Source organism: Fopius arisanus, unplaced genomic scaffold, assembly GCF_000806365.1.
Source record: "Fopius arisanus strain USDA-PBARC FA_bdor unplaced genomic scaffold, ASM80636v1 scaffold00008, whole genome shotgun sequence".
Classification (NCBI taxonomy): domain Eukaryota; kingdom Metazoa; phylum Arthropoda; class Insecta; order Hymenoptera; family Braconidae; genus Fopius; species Fopius arisanus.
This window is the reverse complement of record NW_011887747.1, coordinates 1,461,297-1,482,555: the sequence shown is the minus strand read 5'-3', so window position 1 is coordinate 1,482,555 and position 21,259 is coordinate 1,461,297. Positions and strand designations below refer to the sequence as shown.

Sequence of the window (21,259 nt, the reverse complement as noted above, 5' to 3'; positions counted from 1 at the left end):
TTAACGTGATGTGACATGAAGACATTTAATTTTTCTCTGCAAATATATTTCAACTATTAAATGTATCTCAGATATATTCTGGATATATGTCCGCAGTACACATGCGCTCGCATATATCTAATATATTGCATTTATTTTACCAGAATATATGTACGTATAATGAATATATTTCTATAATCAAATAATCAATATATTTCAGTAAATTTCTCCCCTTATTTTTAAGCTCTTGTTTATGGAATGGCAAAAAAAATTGGCAAATTTTCTCAATTTTTTATCTGAAGTGATGATCAGGTGCATTAAAATGAAATTGTCAAATTTAGCATGCCCCTCGTGTTAGCGGGAGTATTAGTTTCAGGTTAATCAGTGAAAAGTTCGAAAGATTAAAAAAAATTGACACTAGAAGAAAAAATATGTCATCACAGACACAATATTGTTTTTGACGTCCATGAGGAGTTTACGACAAATAGAGGGCTTTCGGGTGATGAGTACGCAAACAACGAATCATCCTTACACGACATACCATACAGTAGCCCAGGGTAAACAAACCTGGATGCAAATGGTATACAGAGAGCTGAGAGAATGCTACTTTTTTGGGACTGCTCCGTGGACTCATTTCTCCCATTTGAGTCATTCTTTTTACATAAAATATACCAAAGTTGCGACCTAAATTTCGTTTTAGTCCCCATTATGACCCAATTCCTACGTTTCATTCTGACCTGATACTTGATCGAAAACGAAATTTTTATGTGTGCAATTTAAATAAGTGAAAAAAAAAATTACACCAGGTACGGTTTTTTTTCTGGACTAGTTGAATTTTTCTGTTGTTCTATATTTTGTTCTATTTTCATTCAACTTTTAGTTTTCAACTCATCGATTTCTGTCTTCAAACCTTCCAATTTCAAGATTCAATACATCCTCTCGCGTTCTCTGTATTTCATTTCTTTTTTGAAAGACACAAAACCGTCGATTTAAAAGTAGTTGTCGCAATTTGTAAATAGAAACGGTAGTTTTTGTTATTGCGGATACCGTATACGGCTAAAAATGACTCAGTTTTTTGCTAGCTATATTCCGTTTGAGTCTAAATTAATTTCGTGTATAAATTTACGAGGGAAAAAAGAATAGAAACTCAGCACAGTGGGATACGCATGTAATCATCCAGCGATTTTATCTCAAAAATTATACTCGTGATAATTTCACACATGAAAAATTCTCTGTGATCTCGGTGTACCAGTAGTACTCCCGCATTTATGGTCAGGCACGGTGGGAAAAAACGGAGCGACAAAAGGACAAGGCAAACAGAGATCGAGGAATATAGAGGGAGGCCAAAAAATAATGGAACGAGATCACGGCATAATGCTTGATAATTTTTTACGAATGACGAACAGTGGAGACAGAATTTGAAAATTCTCAGTTGAAGCATGCGTGATATCGAATTAAACGAACTATAATCGTTTCCGGTCGTATAAAGGAAACCGACTAAAACTCACGCGGTTAAATTGGTACTATAGGAAATATTTTTAAAAGTATCTTCAATTGACCCAATTCAAGTTTAAAAAAGTGATTTCCCTATGATTTTCATCCATTTTTTATTTTTTTTATGCTCTGTCAAAAATTCAACTGCTCGAAATAAATTGATCCTCTTTTAACAATAATTTTTTAATTGATTTTCTTTCTTTTTATAAATCGAAAAATTTGAAACTATGAAGTGATAGCCCAGCGGCTCTTTGATGATTTTTTCAACCTGTAACCATTGTCGATGGAATAAAAATAAATACTGCACTCATATTTCGCACTGAAAAATAAAAAAAGGCGTTCCATTTCCGTTCCATATACATGTTTCACTAATTCATATTACTCGAGTGAGATCGTCACGAAAATATATTTCATGCAATGATGAAATAAGCAATAAAAATGTTTCATATAAATCTAAAGATCGGCGGTGAAGAGGAATATATGCAACTATCTGACTTATCTTTTATGACGACTGCACACCTCACAGTATATGAAACTGTATTACTTTTCTTTTTTAATGGCAGGAAAGAATTTTTCCCGAGTAAATCCCCGCGTCGACTTAGAAAACCGATGAAAACTTGCTCCTCTACATCCAACCGACCTCTCACTCCTCTCGACTCCTTGCCAACATCCTATTTTTCACTCTCTGAGTATGAGCAGCTTTTCTCGTGATACCTCGGAAGTATCCTCGAGCATGAAAAAGGAGGAAGCCGGTAGGTTTCCTCCAAAGAATAAGAACTCAAAAAACTTGAATTCAAATATTTGTGATCGTCTATGGCAGACTCTCTCTCTCGTTGGTTTATTCTCGTGTGAAAAAATCCTGAAAAATTGTTTCTTCAGCGAACGTGTATGTACAACGGATTTCTCAGTATACCCCGGTTGGTGGAGGGATGGAATATATTATGTTGAAAAAGTGCAGAAAAATGTTGGAAATAAAGTTGTCGAAACGATGATAGGGGCAATTTTGTTCCGACTTGTTTTTTTTTTTTTAATCCGAGAGAGATAGGAGATTGCCGATATTATCGGAAATACGGGGGATGAAAAATTTTAGTGGATAACCTGCTTTGAGCACCTGAGTCCGAGGCGTCGTCTCACACGGCTTAAACTCACAACCCCCTATTTCCCTCCCCACTGCACCATGTATTTTTCCAGTGTGTCCAAGGGGAAAATAAATAACCATTCTTTTTTACTCATTCTCCTTTGTTTTTTCAAACGTTCCATCCTTTTTTCGTAAACCCATTTTTTGTGATAACATAGCATTACATTATTCACCGGTGCAACGAACCTCGGGATCTTGATATTTTCCTCGTGTAATAACTCGTTCACGTAAAATAACTCATTTTTAGAAAAATTGTGTGCATCCCGACACGTACAAACTCAAGTGTACTTATCACATGTGAAATAGTTAAGGATCTATGGAGAATAGAAGAAAAATATAAAAAATGGAGAGAGGTGGAAAATAAAAGGAGGAGTAATGCAGCAGTGGGATTGTTCGATCGAAGAATATAAAGGGCCTAAAGGTTCTCCACTCGTTTTCAACGTAAGTGTATCTGCCCGCTCAGCATCCATAAAACCTAAGCTTCAGGCTTATCCTGGTAGCTTGCGGAGCCATCAGTCGTACATGGGCAGACCAGTGGAACTATAAATTTTACCGGCTTTTATTAGAAAAGCGCAGATGTTATTTTATGAAAGTTTAAAAGTCATTCAATTTAGGTATTTTCATTTGTCACATTTACAAAAGTCGGACATCCTTTGCGTTGTGCACTTTGGCCTCATGAAGATGTAGCACGGCTTCAACTTCTCTCCTCGTATTCCTCTTCATTCTTTTCATCACGCCGGTACAAACTGGTTTTTCGCCAATAAGAGTAAAATGAGAAAAATGTGTGTCTGACGCGGCTCCAGGGAACTCTCATCGTGAAGAGAAGCCAAGGTTCAATCCAATCCAGTATTGAACCTCATTTTTGTCCTCATGCACTTATTTATTTGCCGGCGCACAATCGCTTGACCCTACCTTTTGAAAATATTCTATAATAGTATTCTACAATCGAATAATATAACATACATAAATTGTCATGGGATTTCCGGCAACCCAGTTAAATTCATGGAAAGAAAACGTCAACAGCTGATGAAGATGATAAAATTTCAATTATACGAAATTGGTTTCAACTATCATTCAATTGGTGTCGAATAATTGATGTATCCCTAATTTAATTTGGAGTAGGAGGAGAGGGATGTTTTTTCTAACTATGTAATACGGTTGTTGAGCAGATAATGAAAGCAGTGGAGAATGATATGAGGATATCTTGTTCCGAGGAAGAATAGGGTGGGCGTTACAGCTTACGTATACGAGCGAGCAATTTCTGTTGCTGCGTTGTTGAGGGCTGCTAAGGTGGATAATATGCATCCTGGATGTTGGCCAAATGAAACTTAAAACTTACGAGAACACGGACTATACCGTAGAAGAGACAATATTGCGCCCTTTGTGTTGAGAATAGGTATGTCTGTGCCCTTATCTTTGAGCACCAGCTATACACTCCACTGCAGTGGTTATTCGGACCTAAATAATGACAACGAGATTATTAGAGATTTTTGACAAATTTATGCTGGCACAAAGAAATATGTTGACTTAAGAGTAGCGAAGGTGATGTGTATTAAATCATATTGTTGTTTTTAATGCTGGAAAATAAATCCATGAAATTGGCCAGGTCTCTTACATTCCCGTAATTCGTATCATTGTAATTGAAAAAATGAAACTACACCCGTGAAAAATAACCTCTGGCATCTAGAATATCATAAATTTGTAAGAAGTAATTAAATTTCGGGTGAGAATGCTTCTGGAATTACACAGAGCCAGAAACCGGTGAGCAATTGGGAGGAGATGTAATGAATTTTTTAAATCGGTTGCAACTCGAAGGGAGGTCACCAAAGAGACCGATTTTTTCATCAATTTTTATATTGTTTTTTTTGCTGGGGGAATCTTCACAGCCATATATCAATGTACAGAAGGTATATAGGACTGGCATACAGCAGTCCCTCGATGTGTAAGGCATTACTATCCGACCGGATGAAGGATCTACCGTTTATCGAGCAGCATTTGTCACTTTCCACGGATCTCGACAGGTTGTATAGTTCGGTAACACCGAAACGTATTACCAGCGAGTACAGTGAACGTGTCTCGCTTCACATTGCACTTCGGTAAAAAAAACCTTCAGGTGGTCTATGTGCAGAGTTCAAGAAGAAATGGCAAGAGGCCACAACTTCAATTTTTTTTCTTTTCCACGAGAAAGAATTCCAAACCGTGAATGTAAATTCTTTACGTCAGTTTAAAGACGATTAATCAAAATCTTCAAAATCTTCAAAATCCGATCACCAAATTTCTTATTGAGATTTATATTTCAGATTAAATTATTTAATTTAAAGTTATTCAGTTTTTGCGGAATTTAAATGGAGATGTATATTTAGTAAAAATTATGGAGCCAGGGGTTTTTAATGAAACTTCACAGATTTGGTGGCGCGTTGGTATAAGTGAATATGTGAAAATCGTAGAATTTGAAAATGATGAGAACCTAATTTGTCAGCGAGAACATTTTGTATTTTTCGAATGACTACGAATGAAGAACGAGAATAGATGATTACTCAATGCAAATGGAGATGAAAAAGGTAAATTTAATGGCGAATTCCTGTGTGCGAATGCTGAGATAGGAATCGCAGGCGGCGAAAGTTCAAGATTAGAGGTTGAGTATAATGAATGTGTGTCAGGATAAGAGGTCAAAAGTTTGAGAAAAAAGTCGCTCTCATTATGCATACAAACCAAGGAGAAGGTGCTTATGATAAGGGAACAAAATCAGGATCTCAGAAAAATGAGAAAACTATCTGAATTCTGATTCTGAATTCCCCCGCAGAGATGAAAAAAAGGGTCCTGAGATTCTCGAAACTTCAATCACATTCGCATCACTTCCACCACTCAAATTACTCACTCTTGAACAGAAGAATAAGGGAAGAATGGCAGTATAATTTCCGGTAAGACGACCATAACATTTCACAAATATGGAGTGCGATTTTTGTCTGGGGAAAACGTTCACTCAATCCAATGAATTTTCAAATAAACTTGTACTAATACTCGTGCGCATTTGCTTCTCACGCTGACAGTATGCAAGTATTTACATATAAATTCAAGTTGAGAGTGGTCGCACTCAGGCAGTACACAGAGCGAAATCCATCGTGCAACCCCATCCCGCCAACTACCCCTTGTCGTCCCTCCATTTAACCCATAGTGCATTACGTTCACTTGCGAGATGTACCGGAAGGTTTCTACCATCTAAACTATTTATCCACCTCCATTATGCAACCGGAACAAGGGAGGTGGAGTTTCACAAGGGGCCCAGGACGGATCGTCGACAGTATAAAACGGTTGGAAATCTCGGATACGCCGTTTTCCATGCAACTCCTTTTTCAATTTTTTATGAAGGCTCGCAATTATTAGTTTCACTGTAGAGAAATAAACGGAGCGAATAACAATTCCGTGAATTTTGGTTCAAGGGGTGAATCGAATTTTCAGTGCATGTTCGCCGAAAGCATTTAGACATCGAATAAATATTCTCAATTGACCGAGAGAAGGGAAAATTATAGTGTATCGACTTGAAACGAAAGTTATAGGAATTTGAGAGAATTGCGCGCGGAGAGAAAAATTTCATAAAAATTACGTGCCTGTTTCGTAATCTCATGCGAGTTAAAACAGTATTTAGTAAAAATTACAGAAGAGTTACGCACTTTTTCAGTGAACGTTATTATTCCTGAACGTTCAATGAAAAATTTTGATTTTTTTCCATTCCTTTTTGCTTATATCTACATAATTACATTAAATAATATAATTTCCATGGACTTTGACCGGTACAATTGGTTTCTCTCGTACAGTTCACGATATTACAATATTAATATTATTATTATATTACAACATTAAAATTCATATTCGATGATAGTTTCTTGCTATATAATACATTTCATAAATATTTAAATGGCACTAATGAATCACTTAGTAAAAAAAACAAGTTCCTTGATCGATAACGAATCAATGACAACTCAGAGCCGCATATGATCTCAGTATTTCAATTTCCATTTTCGTGAAAAACCAAATATCAATCTAACTTAGTCGTAAAAAATAAACTCGGTTGATATATTGAAAGATTTGAGATTTAATGACGAAGCATTCACTACGGTCTAAAGCGATAACAGTCGAAAACGTGAGTGAGTAAGGCGCGTATCGGGTACAGCCGCGAATCTCATTTCCTCGTGTAATTAAACCCGGATAGTGCAGGACCAACAGTAGTTGGGATTGCTTCCCAGTCCCCGTCCGAACCATCCCCCAATCTCCCACCAAGTAAGTATCAACTAAAATATTAATATATTATATTACATCCGCGTGCAACACCAACGTGAGGAATTAAGGATGCGGCGGATACGCTATCCCGAATGCCAGGTGGTCTATAGTATAGACTCTATACCAGTGGTATTTAATTTAAGTCGTTCGTTTTACACCTCTCTGCCCTCGGGCTTTTCATCCTTTCAATTATTTTTTTTTTTTCGCTAATATTTCTTCCCTCTCACCCGGTACAGCACCCAGTTATATTGTGATTTCATCGGGCGGAAGTGATGAGGGTTATCGTGTGAATTCAATCCAATAACGCAAATAATTTCTGCCACTAATATATGCCATGGGTATATAGCCTGGAGTGGATTCCTTAATTTGAACTCAATCAAATTTGAATAGAATCAATTGAGTAGTCATGAGAATTTTGTGATTGGGGTGACTCATCTTCAGATTGGTCTTCAGCTTTATTCTGATTCTGATCGAATCTCTAGTGATTCAATCCATTTATGAATTTCGCAAGAGCAATAGGTATGAATAAGTCCTCTTCTGCGTTGATAATTGAACACGGATGATATTGAGACTGCCAGTAATTACCAATCTGACGTTGCACGCGTTTCTCCCCTTTGTACAGCGTAATTAACGGATATAATTGGGTGAAGAATTTTGTGCCATCAAGTGGGAGGATTCACTGTATTTCAATATCACCTCATAATCCGTACACGCAGAGACATTTTTATTTTAAAATTATCCTGAAATCTAGATTAAAATTATCCTGATGGAAGGATAATTCTGTACCAATTTTCCCGCGATCCAATAACTATCCTTTAATGATTTCAATTTCAAGAATATTTCAGAATAAAATTTATCCTCAACAGTATAATATTTATCCTTAATAGAACAAAAATTGTCAGTATAAAATTTAAATTAGTTGGTTCATCTATTTGTTCTGGCTCCGGCCGGTGGGATAAATTGCATCATACCGCCCTTGTCCGGGAGGGACTTTGGGGGAAGAGGGTCCTCTATTAAAGGGAGAAATGGATAAACCTGGCTATGGACTATATATATATGACGAATGCAGTTGCGAAGAATTTTATTCGATGCACTATAGATGATTTCAATGGGAAAAATCTCGAGAGGCTTTTCAATTGAAAGTCGCCACGATGGAATGGTAGAACCAAATCGAACGATTCTTGATTGCTAAATGAAATAATCGATCGATTTACAATATTCACCATTGAATCACCATTTAAGCTCTAATATAATTGAGTTGGAATTCATGAAACGTTCTTCCATCCTTCTTTGCATGGATTTGAGCATACGAACCGAATTTTCTGCACAGTACTCCCATGAGTATCGAGTTACGTTTTCTCATCTATAAGTAGAACCCCCACTAGAGTCACATTGGAAATAGGTATTCAGTGAATGGAAGTTTCTTCTCCACATCTCCGTTCCCGTTTTTCTTTGGCCCCTTTCTCTGATTCTTTTTACTGCTGTATATCGATTCATCGACATTTCGAATCGACAACCACACGGGAGCGCACAGTTTCACCAACCACTGTTTAGAATTCCAAAAACGAATTCGGCGTAGATTTTTCTCTGTGTTGGATCTTGGATCTTCCATTCCGCTTTCTATCTTTTTTATAGCTCTCTTCCTATATTTACCTATGTTCCACTTTACTACGAGGAATTTAATGCTCATGAGAATCCGAAGTGCAAGAATATCCGAAATTTATTCATTTCGAAATTCATCTTCGAAGATAGAAACCATAAATTCGTTAAATTATTAAAGATCCGTGTATGGGTAACAGAACATATTCGGAGAGTGTGACAGGACTTGATATTTTAATTAGATTAGGAATCACATTACCCTGTACGGAATGGTTTCAAAATTCCCGTCATGAGTAGAGCAGCTAAAAAAAGTTTTGTCACTAAATATATTTATTTATTAGTTAAAAATTTATAGAATTGGATTTTTGTAATACAGGTTAATTGATTGCTCAGCGGGAGTGTGATTTCCATTTTCAACGTTAATAATTCACCGTCAGAAATATTGAAATATTCAATACAGTAGAGCAACATTAAAGCGTGCGCTCTTCAGTGAACGATAAAAAAAAATTGTTTCCTCGATGAAGATAATTCTGGAGATGTGCCATGTCACTTTAAATTTATCGAAAATGTCAAGGCTTGCCGAGTTGAAATTTCAGTGACTCCGAATAACATTATTGAACAGATTATCATTGCAAACTGCAATTACTCATTTGCATTTGCCATAAGTCAATCAACTGATCGTCCTAACAATATCAGCTGGGTTAAGAATTCTCATAAAAAATTAATAGAATTAATTTGTAGAATCCCAAAGAAATCTCATAGAATCCAATTTCGGCTGTGCGAATACCCCGAGATATTGCTATTTAAGTATAAATCGAACATTGGAGATAGAGTATGAAAGATATTGGTGAATCCTACACCAGAATTAGGCGATCGTTAAGAAGATAACGATTTGGATATACAGTAATGTAGAAACTCAAATTAACTTGCCTGAATAAACAAGCCCAGTGTGAGAGGCAGATGCATTACTTTGCAAAAGCATTTCACATCGGGTCGTCACTTTGAGACTTGACTGTTCTCCACTCAACATTATACAAGAAAATAGCAACCTGGGGAGCTACCTACATATACCAATGAATACCATTTACCTGCCTTTGCTTATTCGTGGGAAGAACACTCACTTGCCAAGATGTATCCCGTTTCCATCAGTCGAAGAGCCCTGAGGCTACCTCGTCTATGACACGCTCATCTACCGGAGGCTTTAACTCCAGGAAACTCACCGATGTCTTTTGACGTTGGTAGAGTATTTTCTCAAAGAAGGATATACGTCACTCTACCGTCCTTACCAAATATGATTTACGGGTGAAAAAAAAAAATCGCAAAAATCTTATAAATCGGTATTACAGCAGACGAAAAATTCTAGGGCACTCACGATTGACGGTTTGTCGTCCAAAATCGACACTTCTCTTGATCTTTTTTTCACTTTTTTTTTTCCTATTTCTCAACTTGATGTCGTTTTATCCATTTCCTCTAGTTCCAACGACGTTGCACTCTACTCTAGCTACTAGCTGCTTCTTGCCCTCACTCTCTGCTCCCAATGTTTGTACAAGCTTCATCTCATTCGCTTTCCTTTTCACCTCATACTGAATTGTACCTAGAAAAAACACAGACAGCCAAATTAGTGTTTTCACGGACAACCGTGGAAATACTGAAGTTCCGTACTAATAAGAGTCGTATTATTATCGCTCATATTTTCCCTCTATTGGTTTCCAAGAAATACTACTGGAAATGATAAAGAAGTAATTTTCGAGATATTGACATTTTTTTTATTGTGGTTTTCAATGTTTGGCTTGAAAATTAGCGGTGAAATTCGTCAGGTCGCGTTGGTCAAGATTTGTTGGCTCATCGCATTATTTGTTCTCTAGTTATAATCCTAAGACGGTTGACATTTCGTTGAAATTTCACCGTTTTCTCTGGATTGTTTTGATTGGTGTTTAAACATACTTGCATAGTCATTTGTTATGTAAGTGGTTGATAATTTTTTAGGATGTCTGGATAAAGACAATATCGATGAGGTAGCAAATTGTCTCTTTATCATAAGAAAATATATATCGAGCATCATCGTGAGTAATTATTCATTTACATTATCTGAGACAAAAATACACTAATGAATTTGCGTTAAACAAGTAAAAAATCCATAATAATCGTCGGTTTGCATACCATCACCCAATTCAATCAGATGTACTGTTTCATGACTTTGCGTACAACCGAAAACCACTAATTAAATTTTTTACTGCACCACTTTGTTAATCGCAAGCAATTACTCAGTAATTGGTAATTTACAAACAATTGATTAGCCTCATTTAATTGGAAAAATGGTATAATAATTGCAAATTAATAGAAAAATTCTCTCTTCTACATCACATCAATGCCCCATGAAATTGAAACACTAATTAGAAAATCAAGGCATATTTATTCAAACTTGGAATTATAGGACGAAAGAAAGAATTCCTTCGCGGACATATGCACTAGTTTATAGAAAATATGAGTTTTTTTTACAGTGTAGAAGATCCATTGCCACGTTTGATATTCATAACACTGGAAATCCAATATTCGTTCTTAAAGCTAATAATGGAACATGAATGCAATATTACATGTGCGTGATATTCGAACAATGTACAGCATTATCGAAAAAGTTTTCCATCAGAAACTTATACTCATTCCTAATTTCTATGCAACACGGTAGAATCTGAAACTCGGAGGCGAAATTAAAATAGTTTTCGTTGCCAATATCGATAAGGCATGGTACGCGTAGTTTTTCACAATTTTTATTCTCATTCGATCACCGCAACCGGTCATTTTCCCCTCGAAACCTCTCGGTTCCTGTCGTCCAACGTTCGACTAAAGCACAGCAGAGTGCGTATCCATGTTTACAACATCGATTTGGCATTAAACCTTTGAAAGCGCTTGAAGCCTTGAGAGTGCCCCTGGATGTACTCAGGTGAACATAATCCAAGAATCTACCAAATTCATTTGGTGTCAATAAAAACCAAGGCAATGGCATTCTTCCGATTTTTTTACCTCTTTGAAATTCTTATATTGTTTAATGGTAAAATCCTAACGGTCAAGCGTTATTGATGAATTTTCAATTGTACTCGCTTTTCAATAAGTCAAAAATCTTCAGTAGTAATACCCTTTGAGCTTCAAAATTATCAGACACATGACATGATCATTTGATTCCAGGGAAGTGTGAGCGAAATGGCTGATTAATTTTCAAGCTCACGAGGTATTTGTGATTTTTAAATAACTCCCATTTTTATAAATAATCCTACGTAATTCTGGAATACAATAATAGAATGGCCAAAAAATTTCGATTACCGTTCTTCGATTCGGAAGGAAAAATAGGTTGAGACTATAGAAATGGATAAACACTGAGGCATCGATAAACTTTCATTGCTGTCCAAAACGGGGCATCCAATAATACAAAAGATTCTGTTGATTTTGCGTCTCTTAGCCGCTTGAGGATATCGTATGATACTCCTCCACCCCCTGGCCATGAGAAGCAATACAAGGGACAAGGATTGTTGATTCAGGATAGGTGATGACGTGGGAAGGGGAGGTTAAGAGAAGATGAAATGAGGCTGGAATTCCTTTCCACGTGGAAGACTATACAACCTCTTGGTTCTTATCCAACACCACTCACGCCCTGCCCCCAGGCTATAGGATTAATAAACAATACATAACTTTCATCGGTCGTTTGTATTCTCATTTCTCATGTTTTCTCCACTAAGGACTTTTTTTTATGTCCTCACGTGCCATTCGCCCGGAAAAAAAATGTTTGCCAAAGAAAAAGGAAATATTTTAAGAAATCTTTCCACGGCAGTGATCTCCAGCCAACTGATCTCTTTTCTCATTGAAAAAAGGCCTGAGTAATTTGATTATTTATTTCCTCCAGTCAGATAAATAACGATTTATACTAATCAGGAAATTAGCGATAACACGAACAAACGCTTGGGTATGACAGTATGTTTTTTAATTAAAAAAGTGTAAATCTAAATCTAGTAATTGAAGTATAGAGTGTAGAGACATTAGCAACTATTGCTCATGGAATCATTTGAAAAATTTGAAGGATAGCCCAAATCAACCTTTTGAACGCAACCAAAAATATCAAGTATCTGCATGATCCATTGGAATTTTTATAACAATTTCCAAAGCGTGCAATAATCTTCAAGTTTTTAGTGTTATGGTTTCTTGCGACTGGCAACGTTATATGACGTTAGAATGTCGTAAAACCTTGGGAAATGCCATATGAATCAAAATGCGGAATGAAAAAGAAAACCGCTTCTGAAACTACATTTTCTCTTTCATTCATCGAATGACATTGAATCAACGGAATTACTTCACCTTACGAATTAGCAAACCACTGGGTTCATAGCAACTTCGCACTTTACAGAATTAAAACTTTTAATTAAAGTGATACCATTGAAAATTTCATGACAAACAATTTTCGCCTACTTGTTTGCAGTCAAAGTTTTCATATCGAATGAGTGGTTAGCTGTTAGTTAGCAGAGACACCATTTTGGAATAGGGATTTTTAATTCCCGATTGAATGGACTCAGTGGAACATCGCTAAGATAAGATTGCATAACAATTATAGTATCCAACTCATAATAAACAATAGCTTGCAAGCATTGTCATGTACGTATTTAAATTCTTTACTTACGAGTGCAATCCCAGATGCCGCGAATTTATCTGACTCAATGTATTGTAGTATTTCAATGTACATAATACTAATAATCTTTACGAGCACTATCATAGATAACAATGCTCCTGTGAAACATTAGGTACAATACGACTCAGGTGTGCATTCTCGTTCTCCAGTAGTTACGTGTTGAGAGGAATTGTTATTATTTTTTCATAAGATTTAGGCTTTTCTCTCATAATGAACGACTTCGCCAATTGTGCATGACAGTTAATATAATAGAAAGTAATTATGAAATATCATTTGCCTCGAGTTAATGGTTTGCCCTGGCAGCAGAACAGAACAATTGTCTGTTCTTTGAATAGAACAACGGTTTAGAACTGAAAAAATTTTTTGAATCGTAATTTCTCTTCATTATCGATTTCCATTAAGCTGATATTATCTATTAAAATATTATGTTAGTGTTATAATATTTCAATTATATTGGCACTGTTTGGAATTCTCAACTATCATGGTTAATGATTGGAAATTGGAATATCGGGATATAATCTAGTGATAAGCTACGTTTAGTCGGGCTAGTACTTGGATGGGTGTCTCCTTAGTCACACCTCTCGGCATGGAGCTCTTAATTTGATGTGCAATGCTCTATTTATAGAAAGTGAGGGGGGTATGTACTTACTCGGCAATGACTCTTAAAATAATTTGGAAAAGTCCCGGGGTTGGAAAAATCACCCTCCACTATTCCGAAACGAATGAAAATGTAAAATTATACGAGTTTTCTTCAAAGTCGGGATCATCCTAATAAAGAAAATGATCTGCTCTTGTTTCTCATGAATTTTAAATGATCTCATTTCACTTCGTCTCATTTATTTTTATTAATACAACATTAGTGTTTAAGGGAGTTAACGGATGCACGACTATTTTCATCCTGGGATTGCTACCGTAACGTTATTCAGACTCGAATACCTCTTTCGCATCGGTAATTTTAATGTTTAAATTTCTTGAAAGTTTCATATTAGTTTTCCGTGTGTTCCGGCAATTACAAAAATCTCTCATTTTCTCTCCAATACGAGAGGAGATTAGTTAGCGACTCTCATGAAATCTGACTGTAGATTTGCTCCGACGTGACGAAGTTTCAAGTGGTGAATTTTGCAAGATTTATTCGCTCAGGCGTAAATTTTAGATATTTCAAATAGGGAGAGAGATCAGTTGGTAAAAATACCTGAGCTAATTCACTAACTTTGGAATAATTCACCACGTTGGTTTTCAGGACACTCGAACGTCTCCGAAGATAATTAACATGGCTCAAAACAGAACTGATGGAGAAACTTGGTGATACCCGCATGCCCTTTGACGAATATAAAGCGCTTGGGAAAAACCAATTAGTGACGCAATTATTAACAAACATCATCACCATAGCTTCGTTTTCCCGGTGAACTGAGCAGTGAACATCGATTGTCAACTTTCCTCCAACTTTTGATGGCAATATTAAAGTAAAGTGCTATTGCGTCAGCAAAGTAGACAATGAGTCCTTTGGAAAGATCAGAGTTCTGAAAAGAGATATTTCGTGTAATTGCATGGAGATCAGCTTTCGTTATTTATCTTCGTCACCCCTAGACCAATCAAAGAGATGTACGCGTTCGGAATAAAATATGAAGAAACTTCCATTTTTTTGTTTTTCGGGAAAATTTGTTGTCGGAATAGCTACGGAGGTCAATTTTTTTGATAGAAATGAAAAATGAGAAAAAGAAACAAACGCATAAAGTAATGGTTAAATGCCTCCTGGCAAATAAACCCGGTCGACTGCTTGTTTCTATCGAAATTTTCAAGTTTTATTGCTTTCCGTGTGCTTCAGAATAAGCTCTCCCTGGGCCGGAAGAAATTTATTGCGCTAAAAAAAATATCTATGACTTTCAAGGGTGGGAAATGGTTTTTCTTTTTAAATTTTATTTCGAACGAACTCTTGAATTCTATAATATAGAATTTATATAGCCGTCCGCACGTTTTACCGGATGGAAAAGCCCGCCATTTGAAAAAGTCGTAGTTATCATTACATAATTGCCAATTTCAGCCTTTTATGCAATCCCCAGGGTTCAAAATCCATGTTTAAACGTACGACGAAAAATTTCTTGTCAGAGAAGGAAGGAGATGATGTTGTCGTAAAGTTAATAACATAACTTCGCTTTATACATTCTTGGATCTCACAAATCCTACGTTATTGGAACATTTTATGCGTACACGTAGATTTGAGAATTAGAAAAAGTACTAAAAACCATATAAAAAAAAAATTTATGTCCGGATTAAATCTTGTTAATCAATTTTTCCTTTCGAATTTTCTAACGCAGATAGAGGATTTTTTTATTTCTAATTAAATTTGTTATTTTTTAACGATATATTTTCCACAAACCTAAAATTTTATTTCAGCGTTAATCATATCATAGTGACTCGTTTATGATTTGAAAGTTAGCGCCGGATATGAGGAAATATGGCGACGCTGTGGGGTCTCTAGATGGTAACTTAGCAGTTTGAGCGTAAAACAAGCTGACCACCTTGATAAAAAGCAAAACAAAACGAACAAACAGAAATCAATGTTTAGGACATCTCTCCGTTGTCAAATCGTCCATCATTCAATTACAATCTATTTTTATTTCATACCCAATACATCGCATTCTCTATTTTAATTTCAAATCAATGAAGACAAAGTAATCTAAATGATAAACCAGCCAAAAATAGCACCAAAAAAATTCATTATTAATAGCAGAATATCCTCCCGAAAAAAAAACACATCATGGAGAATAAATCTTTGATTGTTATCCAATTGCCTACTGAAGTTCGTCAACAAATTGAAATTACGTTCCATATGAAATGCTCACGAATTAAAGTGGGCGACTATACAAAACAGCTGCTCAAATAATTTCGTTAGTAAAGACATTTAATTTGTTTTCACTTTGAAATATTGATGCACGGAAAACGATAACGAATTGTAGGATGTGCAACCACGTGGTAATATGTCGGATATGTATGTAGCTGTGACACACCACTACATATTTGCGATTGGGGTCGAATGTTTTCTGGGCGAGTTAGGTTGAGTGCAGTATGGAGTGGCGCGATAGTGAACGACGTAACGAGTTTGTGAAATTTCAAGATTGCACTTGGATGGTTCGAAAATAACAATAAATGGATTCGAAAAAATTATTATAGAGTGCAGAATTCAGAGGTAACGTTTAAATATTCATAATTCATATTTAATTGAGAAACGAGAATGTGAAATTCATAAATTCACTAGACACATTGATTTCCGTAGCACATGCGGTTTCTCCGACCACGTGGGCCGCACGTTATTCGTACAAACAAGTGCCAGAGAACGTAACCCCCCGAAAACCGTAAACAAAACCAAGACAACGGGCACGAAATTTCTCCTCGAAATTATCTTAAAAGTTGAGAAAAACTTGACCAAGCAAATATGAAGTTGAGCTAGCAGCAGTCATGAGATAAAAAAATGATTTGCTCCTGATAAAATAGATCTAACCTGCATTAAAAAAAAAATTAATGTGGATTCACCTCAGCACGTGGAGTGGAGTCAAACGATTTTACACTAAAGTGGTAGACAAACACAGTAAAAAATGATGTATTACAAATTCTGCGAGTTGAGAATTTCACAATGCAGAAATTAGGTAACATCATCCTCAGGATCTCATCTGATCACCTGCTCAGTCAGTTCAATCCTCAAAAAATCTGCAAGAATGTCAGTAAATCACAAGAATTGAATCATCGCTACCACAACATTATTCTGCCTGGAAAAATTCTAATATTGTCAAACATTATGGCTGAAGAAGAACCCACATGCAAACGATTTAAACCTTCAATTCCGTTGAACCATATTTACAATCCAGAATTCGAGTCCCTCTTCCGGAGGCACTGGCTAGAATTCACTCCCCTAAAAAGTTCCAGACTGGAAATAATCACCACTCCATTTCGTGTCTGCAAGATTCCAAACTTCATTAGAAGTGCGACATTTATGGAAGAATTGAAAAATGAGCTGTCAGTGGTAAAGGGTAGAAGAGAGGGAATGGATCTTTATTGCTTCGAACAAACAGAAGACCTCGGAGACGTCAAGACCGAGTACATAACTCGACTGCACGACGTTTTCGAGAACGATGTGAGAAGTTGGATTGACACCAATGCTGGAATTGGCCTGAGCACCGCAATTTCTATGTTTTCATCTTGTTATTGTGATACTGATTACTTCCTCTGCCACGATGACTATATGGCTGACAGAAAAATTGCCTACGTACTCTATTTATCTGAGAATTGGACCGCAGAGGACGGTGGATCACTCGATTTATTCGACACTGACTCCCTGGATCGCCCCAGGGATATAGTTCACTCTCTTATCCCTGAATACAACTCTTTAGTCTTCTTCGAGGTGACAAATACCTCTTACCACCAAGTTGCAGAGGTAATATCTCCTGACAAGAGTAGATGGACGGTACACGGATGGTTCCATAGTCCAGTTAGTCGTGACACTCGACCTCCAAGACCTGCAATTGAGTTAACGTTTCACCAACCTTCAGAGACTGATGGAGAATTGAGTTCATGGGTAATGGACTCGTATCTCTCGAAAAATATTGTGATTGGCATCCAAGGGGAACTTGAAAAAAAATTCTGCACTCATCTTGCTCACTTCTTCAAGGAGGAGGTCTACCTGAAAGTTTCTACTGAGTTAATAAGCGAGGAGATCTCTTGGAAAAAAATGGGACCTGCTGATCGTAGAAACTATGAGGTAGCTGAGGAGACTACTCTGCCAAGTACTCTTAGGAAATTTTATGAGATGTTCAAGTCAATTGAATTCTTTAGACTGTTGAAAAACTATACTGAACTCGAACTCATTCCTGATGGCAATACAATGAAACCTAGGATGGTGATTGAGCTGCAGAGGTGGTCCAAGGGTAGCTATACGCTCATTTATGAGCCGGAGGAATGTGAACAAAATTATGGGGACATTGTCAAAGCAGTGGAATGCTCAAAAACATTGATTTCGAAGAGAAAGGAGGTCAGCGAGGAAATTGTTAAAGATCTTGAGTGTCTTGGTAAAAAGAATATCAATGGTTTGAAGAAAATTCCGAAAGCTAGCGAGGTGTACAGCAGCAGTGACAACTCGGATGATGAGAGAGTCATGACTATAAAGATGAAGAAAAAAAAGTGGAGGGAGGACCAGCCAACTTGCTCAAGAATCGAGAATTACGAGGAGGAGCGGAGAGATTCATCTCTTCAACCTGACACGGATGATCCTGATGCCTCTGATATCGCCGATTCTCTCTCCGATTCGTCCAAGTACACGGAAACTGATGACCAGTCTGGAGATCCTGTTGCTGAACCAGCCACTCTAGATGTGATCATGCAGTTCAACACTAGTCATGGATCTGAGGATGATACCATTGATTACGTTGATTGTAAGGAGCAAGATACACCTATTATTCGAGTTCCCTCTGAAGATAATCATCTCTGTTTAATTCGAAAAATCCCTGACACCTGCAGATTGCAAAAATATGTCAATCATTATTACGAGGGATTTTTTTACAATCTCATTTGCACTTATTATGAATGAAACAATTATTTTTGAATCTTATAAATAAGTGGTTTATACGGAGATGATAGAAAGGCTGTCCTCAAAGTCAAACGAGTGAGAACAAAAAGCAGGAATAACTTCAAGTTCTCATTCCACGTACTATATGGGTTTATTGTTATTTTTCTCACCTTTATTTATTAGTTTTAAACGATGTGATAAAAATTTATTTATCCTCAGTTTGTTTTGGAAATAACTATGATGTACAAATCTGTACTATAGGATGAGACAACAAAAAATGAAAAGTGGGTTGATCTTTACGATTGAATGGTTTCGATGAATGATGGTCAAACATGAGGATCTATTACGATGTAATCTTGTACATGTAACATAATCTTCGTGTTAATAAATATCAGTATTTATGATCTATGATTTCGTACATAAATGATTTCAACATAACTTCCTATATCTATTCTTTCGCCGTGAGAATCAGGTACTAATTAAATTTTTTTAGCAGTTAGATAGGATTGAGAAATAGTTTCCCTGCATTACTCGTCGACATATTGTGCGCAAACAAACAATACATTGACAAACATTCGTACAGATTAACATAATAAATATCAAGAATTAGTATTGGAAAGCTGGTATCAACATTTTTTAGAGGAATATTAAATTTAATTATCATCATTTCTCTCTTCTACTCTGTGATTTAATAAGATAAATGTGACAAACGGTGGAGCATTTTATCTGATGTGTAAAGGCTTATGCGTTCTCTCTGTGAGTTTGTTCAACTATAACTCATATTGTACACGATATTACTGAGTACCCAATTAATTCGACTCAGATTATCCTATAAATTATTTCATTTTTCCATTGTACAGGAGGATGCTTAAATGGGTTGTATTTGTTAAATTGTCATTGTCGTACCGATGAATGAGGTCTATAATCCAATGGATCCTTCTACGTAGTGTAGATATAGAAAATAAATCCTATTTTTTTTGTTCTAGTCAGATTCCAAAGATTTTGCGTGCGCGAAATAGAAATGCCGCTGAACGATATTTTGTTTGAAGAGGATTTGATTTGACGAGTGATATCGAATTCACTGAAACCACTCATCGATTTAGCGTAGGATAGCCGTTAATTATGTTATTCGATGTTACTTTGTGTCGTCATGCTCATTAGGTTGAAATTTTTTGAGGAATCGCACACTAGCCTGTGAAAATCGCATTCGATAATTGCATATGAGTCCCCTGATCGAAACTTTGGGGAAGTAATAATCTGCCAATAGCAGTCGAGGTTCAAAATTATTCGAATATTTTCCGCAAAGTTCACTGCATACAAACGAATTCGTTGAGTTTTTCCCCGAGAAATTGAGCCGAGTGACGTGACGTTGAATGATGTTGAATTCTATCGGTTGAAATTTGAATGGCAAACATTTTCATTTGAGTTACCACTTGAGCTCGAAATCGATGAGACAGTTCTCGGAAATTTAATAGTGAATAAATGGAGTAGTCAAGCTTTTCAAGTTACAAAGCGGTATGCGTGAGGCGCGACTGATTTTCTTGATTAGTTTGACCTGTTGGTTGTCATTAACATCTACTCTGGTCGATCAATCTTGGTTTCAACTTTGCTCTCACCTAAACCGGCATTTGTCCCGCGTAAACGATCATAAATTCCATTTATTCATTGGAACTCGCTCCAGTTATCAGCAATTAATATAAAAATCGAAGTTTTATCACTTGACTATTTGTTTCAAACTCAATAGTCGGTAATCCGTAAGCTGTTGAGCCTGATAAGCAGCAACTGGATAAGTCCAATAAAAATGGACAATGATCAAGTTTTATTCATGCAGAAATGTGATGGAAATATATACTTTGAACCCGGCGGGCAGAAAGTGACAACTTTCCTCCCGCTGCGCGGAAAAATCACGTTCAACCCTCGGGAGGAAACACAGACAAGCCTTCCCCACGTGCAAAATTGCCACCCAAGCCAAAGGCTATCGATTCTGGGGAACGTCTATTTCGATATTTTATACCAATGCGCGAAAATACTGTAAAAAGCTGAACATTTGTTCAGTGGAGAGAACAAGCAAACCAACTGGCCCGGGAGTTTGGTTTTAATGCGATTTGCTATATGGCTCCGTACTTCGGTCATAAATATCGATTACTGTTGTCTGGGAGCTTTGGACGCTTCAGGTGCTGTTGGTCACCGTTCTGTCATCAATTGACATGATATATGAGTGACGGTGTCACCAGCGTCACACACATCTCGAGATTCTCCAGATTTGTTTCTCATACCCCGTTTTCTATCCCTGAGTTCTCTTAGTTTTGCATAATACTTCCTCTCGTACCTCCCTTCTGCCTCATCCCATTTCCGCTTTTCCACTTCTTTCTTCCAATAGTCACGATATATATAGGATAATAAAGGCTGAAAAAGATCGTAACTCCAAGTGCGGACGTTTCAACAATAAATTTCACATTGTCGAGAATTTTCTTTGCCGTAGTTGCACGAAGTACTCGACGTTCATGTCCCTCCAGTGGGGATCAGCGATAGGTGGAGTTTA

General features: G+C 36.7%; 2 protein-coding genes across 8 annotated transcripts in view; both read left to right on the top strand.

Moving 5' to 3' along the window:
* The window catches only part of Mp (Multiplexin), an 85,061-nt gene that overhangs the window by 15,744 nt on the left and 48,058 nt on the right, over positions 1 to 21,259 (top strand). The gene's annotated exons all lie outside the window — the stretch shown is intronic.
* Positions 16,228 to 19,134, top strand: LOC105273966 (prolyl 3-hydroxylase sudestada1). The gene is made up of 2 exons (XM_011316722.1): positions 16,228 to 16,347; positions 16,435 to 19,134. Exon 2 carries the CDS (start codon positions 16,792 to 16,794, stop codon positions 18,736 to 18,738), a length of 1,947 nt encoding a protein of 648 aa, XP_011315024.1. The 5' UTR covers positions 16,228 to 16,347; positions 16,435 to 16,791; the 3' UTR covers positions 18,739 to 19,134.

What these genes read in the sequence shown, in the direction of transcription:
- LOC105273966 (XM_011316722.1), top strand. Translation starts at nt 16,792, where the DNA reads ATGCAGAAATTAGGTAACATCATCCTCAGGATCTCATCTGATCACCTG.